Raw genomic sequence first — 6,486 nt, 5'->3', positions numbered from 1 at the left:
AATACCGAGGGATAAACCACTATCGTATTACATTAGGGTTATCTCGAGTAGCGACATATGACATAAAAACGACACGTTTGCATTTAAATTGGTTCTAAAAACAGTTTATTCTTAATATGTTCATAACGATACAAGAAGTTATCTTCAGAATAAAAGCTTTAAAAATTATTTAAAAATGAAGTACTTTTGAACTATCTCAAAGTTGAAATAACCCAATGTAGTATGCTAAACGCATACCGCTGGAAATTAGAATAGATGGAAGTCAGATTGGAGGTATCAATCAAGGCGACTAGTGCCTGCGTGCCAAAGCCTATAACTGAAGTGGAGGATCATAACACCACAAAATAGCGCGTAACTTATGCAAAAGTTTGCAATTTTGAAAAATTGCAGCACAATTACCCTTACACTCATCTAATGCTCTACTGTTTCCGAATTTTCTTAAGTATTTTTGCAAACTTATGATTAATGCCACTTTAAGTGGCAGAAGCATTGCTTGTCTTCTCTTCCTCAGTCTTTACACCCGTAGAACGCTAAGACTGGGTTTATTTCAACATATTTATCGCTTAGCGTAAATGGGGATGGATATAATTTAAGGGAGACCTAGACACAGTGTTGACTGCCCCTCAAACATAGGGATAGACTCGGACATTTCTTTCTTTGCTGAATTAAACATTTAAAAAAAGCATTGTACCAACTACAAAAAAACTATTTGCCTATTGTAGCATCCCGAGACTCCCTGAAGACGAAAGAAGACACAATACTCGGGCAGAATATATATATTCAGCACGGAGAAGGTGTCTGGGCTATTGGCATGGCCCAAAAGGCCAGCCCACCCAGCGAGGTACAAGGGGGCTAATTCGAAGTACAAAAGTGGCGCCTCACCAGAACCGAGGGATAAACCACTATCGTATTACACTATTTCTGCTCCCCTTGTCACTAACCTTATTTTTAGCTGTAAGTAACATACCCTTACTACAATTAGCTATTGGCAACATGTATTTGAGGCCGCATGGTAAAAAATGTATTAGGTCTGTTGCCGTATGCAGTCATTTTAAATCAATAAAATTAATCAGTATTGTGCGTGATTCCTCAAATTTATATGAAAATAGGCACGGATAAAACTTTTCAATGATCTTTAGTGCCTAGCTATTTTTTAATTTTTTTATTTTTGATTGTTGATAAGCAAATACTGGAGTTTTTCACCAAAATTTGGAGCCTAAGCGTTTGTTTTAAACGATAGCCTCTGTTGGCAAAAGTGGAGACCCTACTTGGGGCCCAGAGCGAGGGGGCCTCCATTAATGTCGTGCTTCCGCGTACAGGTACCTGCCTGCCCACTTCGTCCCAATTTTGTAGAAGTGGAGGGCGTTTGCACACCGGTGGTTTTTATATGACGCCTACATGCAGTGTCCGATGCTATCGGGAGAATTACTGGCCTCGTACCTTACTGGATCTAGAAAACGAATATATGATCCGCGAGGTGATTGTGGTGATAGCGTCATCGTCTTCAATAGTCGCCACATTGCTGCAAAGGACAACAGCCTGTATTGGAGACGCTTTCTTTACACTCACCACACCAGGTTAGCGGTTCACCACCATTCAGAATTGTTAGATTCGGACCATATCGCGTCGAAGAGACCATGGAAGAAATGCACGCTCGCGACCCAACAGAGGTAACCCAGTGTTTTAAGCGAGTTGCGATGACGGGAAGTTCCTCAAACCATTGATTTGCTCATGATTAGAGAGGTGGATTGGCTGGGTGTCACATCTACCCTCTCTTCTATGCCATGAAACGATTCGTATACCAATTTCTCAAATTTCCCCCTTAGATTCTCAGACGCGAGGTTCGTTCACATTTGAAAAACTGGACTGGTAGGCCCGATTGGCTTTCTCGCCTTCACATTTTCGCCGACGGGATTGAGGTAGATGACAGACACCCATTCCCCAACTATTAGAGTCGGTTCCCATGCTTATTCTCGGTACCATGCACTCGACGATTCCCTCGCCCTTGACTTTAAATACCTCTTAAGTCCTTCCCTTGAGACATCCCAGCTCTTTAATTGAGATACATCATTCGCTAAGGCTTATCAAACCTCTTACGGAATCTCATTTTCGTACCGGACTTTGTTACGCCCTTCAACACGTCTCTTCTTCCTATGTATTCCTTGTCTCGAACGCAGACCCTACCGGAGGAACTGATCAAAAACGTTTCCGGTGTCATACGCCAAGTACTCCCTGTCCCCAGACGCCTCGAGGCTTACTCAACAGAAGAGATTGAAGCCTATCCAAAACTTTTTGACTGGTATGTTTAGCTAGCACTTGTTTTTTTATGGCTGCATTGCAGTCCCGATTTCCCTTGACGCAGTTGTTTGGGTCAGTTTGCTCAGAACTCGCTCTAAAAAATCATCCTGAATGGGGCCTTGATAATCTGATCTCTACCCCGCAGACTAAAGTATAAGGGCACGCATTGTACGAGTCTATTTCTGTGCCCGCTCAAATGCAGCGAAATGCTCTTTATCCATATTAATTAATGGGTAGTACCTAGATTTGCTTTCTTAGCAAGGTCTAATTTTAGACTTCATCTTTTGTAGGCCCGAGAACTATGCAGTCCGACCGCTGAGCACATATACAAAGCCACGGCCGCGAGCCGGAAAAGTGCCAACTGTTACGGAAAGCAAAACCTAAGGAATATCTCCTCCCCTTTTTCCACGCAGAAATGTATCTAGCTTCTATATATCACCCAAATAAAGATCAGTCGTTGTGAGTTGACACTTGCTGCACAACCTTACACTCGGCAGGTGCTACAGTTTCAAAGAACAAAAGGTTACCGTTAACTGCATAGGACTATCGAGAATTCCTGGAAGTCATTACTTTGGATCAACTTGGGAGGCTTTGAGCTGCAACCTTTGAAGGCATTCATAAACCGCTGCGCACTGGACTCATATAACTTCTAAAAAAAAGCAAAATCTTCACCAGGCAGGGATGCCATACATGGGAGCATATTTTTTACATGGCAGAACAAATATGCATAGTTTGAGCTCTACCAGACCCTAGGGTTTACTCCCCATGCATATTCAAACAGTGCTCGATTGCTCTTGAGTTGTCATGATTCTCAATGTTTACTAACTTGGGAGTGGCACATTCGCCATTTAATGCTTTGGAGATTCAAACGAAGCAGTGTCCTGCATAAATGCCGGCCAAAGTATTGTGCAAAGGAAGAATGAAAGAAAAGGACTATTCGGGGCATGAGATAAATCACGTTTAAGATCTCATTCGAAGCTTGCTCAATGAGACAAATTAAGGAAAAAAATGCAGAATCAGTTCAGAGGTGCGATATGTGGCTAAGAGTTCCCGAGTTAGTAAGTTGGGTATGAACCAGGCACTACGTCTAGTCGGCCTCAGGCCTAATAGCATAAGGCTGGCGGGATCACGCTTTGGCGACACGAATGTACTGGAGACAAAAAGTGGTGGAACGTAAATAATCGTTAAAAAGGTAACAAGGAAGGAAGTAAAGAATGACCAGGAAGTTTCTTGTTGTGCTTAGCAAGCCCAGAGGGAGACTACCCAACGTGGGAGGTCAGCACAGTGTTGAGAATTGTACCAAGCTCCATCGACAAAAAGAAAAAAAGCTAAGGGCAAAACTATTGATGGGAAAAGGTTAGTTGTGTGGCACTGCAGTGCTCAGCTAATCTATTATTGTGTTTTGCTGTGGAACGCAACAGATTGAAATTACGAATGACGAATGTCACCATGCTCGGAAAAGAATCTTACCGAAACAATAAGGTTTTACACAAATTTTTAACTGCATATTTAACATTAATTATGCGATAAAGTTTGCTTTATGCATAATGGTTGGGAAATCGTGCACGTCTTTGCAAAAAGACAATGAAGCCAAGTCTATTGATGCCACTAATTAGTGTAATCCCTCCTCATTTGCAATCTGGAAGATTTTGTAACAATCATGATATCCCGAGCTCAATTTATCAACATTTGTAAAATATCAACAGAACTAAAAGGGTTGTAAGTGCAAAAGATTGGGAACCAGATGCTCTGCTCACCTTTTTGATTGACAACTTCTGTTCCTCAGAGAGCATAGAGTTCGTAAGGTGTCTCATCTGTTTGAGGGGAAGACGAACGGAGACAGTCACTTCGTGGCCCTTGGCTAGGAGCTCAGAGGTCTGCCGAACTTTGACATCCATCATGTGGTCGTCGATAGTAGTACGAAGCTTCAGCAGTTTACCTCTTGGTGACGTTAATGATGAACCGGTAGCACAGCCGCTTGTATCAAGAATTGGCCCCACTTGCAAGACTGGGAGAGTCCCGTGGTCTTCAATCTCAGAGGAGCGGGAGGGCATTACATTGATGCCAATCGATTATTTCAATATTTAATTTATAGGTAGTGCTTCAGTACGTATAAAAGGTGGCTAACATAGGCTCCACAACTTTAAAAGAAATTCGACAAATTGATAACCGCGATCGTTTTATGGTGTCAATGGTGATCGAAAATGGTTACATACATTAACAAAGGTATAATTTGGTGTAGCAATGGTGTAATATCTTAGTGAATAACCACGTACCTCGATTTTTGTGCGCATGAAATAAATGAAACTGATGATTAACTAATTAATAAGTTAAATATGATCAAATTTACTAGAGCATGTAACTAAGCACCTTCGGAGCATACTACTTTTATTGTAATGTTTTCCTTGCGAAGAAATTCTCTTAAGAGTGATGATTTAACCTCCACCGGTTCTCCCTCAGTGGAGGAAAAGTATTTTATCAGGCTTTTCGAGAGACCAGGTGACAAGTACACGCGCACAGTTGCATTCTTAGCCAGTACCCCCAGTGCTTCTGATTCGCGTAATAATTGATCCCAACGTTGCTCAGTACCACCTTTGCGTCTTTGAGGCAATGAAAGTAGTGTTGGGCGTCGGCTTCCAATCGCCCAGCTTGTTTCTGCAAGACATCTCAAGGTTCTCATCATTTTGGTTCTATAAATGCAAAGTAATGCACAAAATGTGCATCCAGGATTCAAGTAACTGAACGAAAATTGACTCTAATGCCAGGCATTTCATAGGCGAGGCTAAAAAGTCAGTAATAAATCCGTAAACATTTACCCCTAAGTATAGATCGTCAACTTATGTTAGAGAGACAAAGAGAAAGCCGATTATACCTAATAAAGTTAAGCAGAAGTCTACAGTAAGGGTATAAAATGCATAAGGAACATTAATCGACGATTAAAGGCATACCACCATCCAATTAAATGCTTGTAATTAATTAAACCATTAACAGTTGTGCACGATAGTGAAATTCTTATGGGATGAACTGCGGTCTTAACTTTAAAGCCAAAACGAGTCAATTAAATGCAAATGGGGAGTGGTACTAGTGCACAATCAAAGCGCCATCCTAACTTGGAAAAATGCATAAAGCTGATGCCTCAAAGATCTAGGTCCTCAGGTTATTAAAATAAACCGTTAGAATAAAATTACTACTTTTCGCCATAGAAGAGGAAGTAAACTAACAATCGCATTCGTAGCACTACGCGGTTCACGAATAATAATTTGGGACGGGATGCGACTTAGTCGATCGGTTGTCTACGACATTTTAAAATTAATCATAGGGAAATTAATCAGGCATGCATACTCACCTACTCGGGAGCGAGTACAAGCCCAAACTTTCCTGAGTTCAACCCAACATCCGCCCCGGCAAACTGGGTGACACATATACAAGGTCGAAATATGAAAAAATTGGGAGGTACTAAATCCATAAAAAACAACAGACGACATGTGGTAAAATGATTTCAGCTCAATTACACCTATTTTAGCATCAGATATAGCTATACATCCAGGAGAATATATGAATTACTGTCCAATCATTTAATGCAGAAAAGGTATGCATAGATGTATATCTTATGCCCTCTCAGAACTTGTGGATGTCCTCAACATAAAATGTCGGCTATTGAGTAAATCAAATAAGCAATTGAAGATATATTCGGAAAACAAATATAAATTTTGTGAGCACCGACTGCACAAAAGTCAAAGGAAGACATGATGCCCAGGTAGAATGCATGTATTCGACATACAAGAGGGATTGGGGGAAATAACATAATCCAAGACTAGTCCACCCCGTTAGGCTACAATAACGGGGCAACTAAGTAGTTTCTTTTCCAAAACCGGGAGTAAAACTTTCGACGTATCACAGTCATGGTACACTTCCCGTGCTCTTTAGTTTTACTAACCATGCACATAAGTGTAGCGTCCCAGGACTCCCTGAAGACGAAAGAAGACACAATACTCGGGCAGAATATATATATTCAGCACGGAGAAGGTGTCTGGGCTATTGGCATGGCCCAAAAGGCCAGCCCACCCAGCGAGGTACAAGGGGGCTAATTCGAGGCACAAAAGTGGCGCCTCACCAATACCGAGGGATAAACCACTATCGTATTACATAGCCTCCCTCCTCTTTTGAGCGTCGTCCCCGGCGCTCCCA

General features: G+C 41.7%; 2 protein-coding genes across 2 annotated transcripts; one reads left to right on the top strand and one right to left on the bottom strand. All coding sequences in view use genetic code 11, as the record gives it.

Moving 5' to 3' along the window:
* Positions 1-1,298: 1,298 nt before the first annotated feature.
* Positions 1,299-2,682, top strand: EGR_02926 (39S ribosomal protein L13; the record flags this gene model as incomplete). Its single annotated transcript, XM_024492175.1, has 6 exons — positions 1,299-1,319; positions 1,354-1,577; positions 1,610-1,670; positions 1,827-1,919; positions 2,178-2,299; positions 2,589-2,682. The coding sequence occupies 6 exons, from the start codon at positions 1,299-1,301 to the stop codon at positions 2,680-2,682; spliced, it is 615 nt and encodes a 204-aa protein (XP_024353370.1).
* Positions 2,683-2,827: 145 nt separating this feature from the next.
* Positions 2,828-5,764, bottom strand: EGR_02925 (hypothetical protein; the record flags this gene model as incomplete). Its single annotated transcript, XM_024492174.1, has 4 exons — positions 2,828-2,944; positions 4,056-4,331; positions 4,682-4,988; positions 5,649-5,764. 4 exons carry the CDS (start codon positions 5,762-5,764, stop codon positions 2,828-2,830), a joined length of 816 nt encoding a protein of 271 aa, XP_024353369.1.
* Between the last annotated feature and the right edge of the window lie 722 nt (positions 5,765-6,486).

The sequence above is a fragment of the Echinococcus granulosus genome (assembly GCF_000524195.1).
Source record: "Echinococcus granulosus chromosome Unknown EG_S00014, whole genome shotgun sequence".
NCBI classification, from domain to species: domain Eukaryota; kingdom Metazoa; phylum Platyhelminthes; class Cestoda; order Cyclophyllidea; family Taeniidae; genus Echinococcus; species Echinococcus granulosus.
This window is presented reverse-complemented; position numbering and strand designations above follow the sequence as displayed.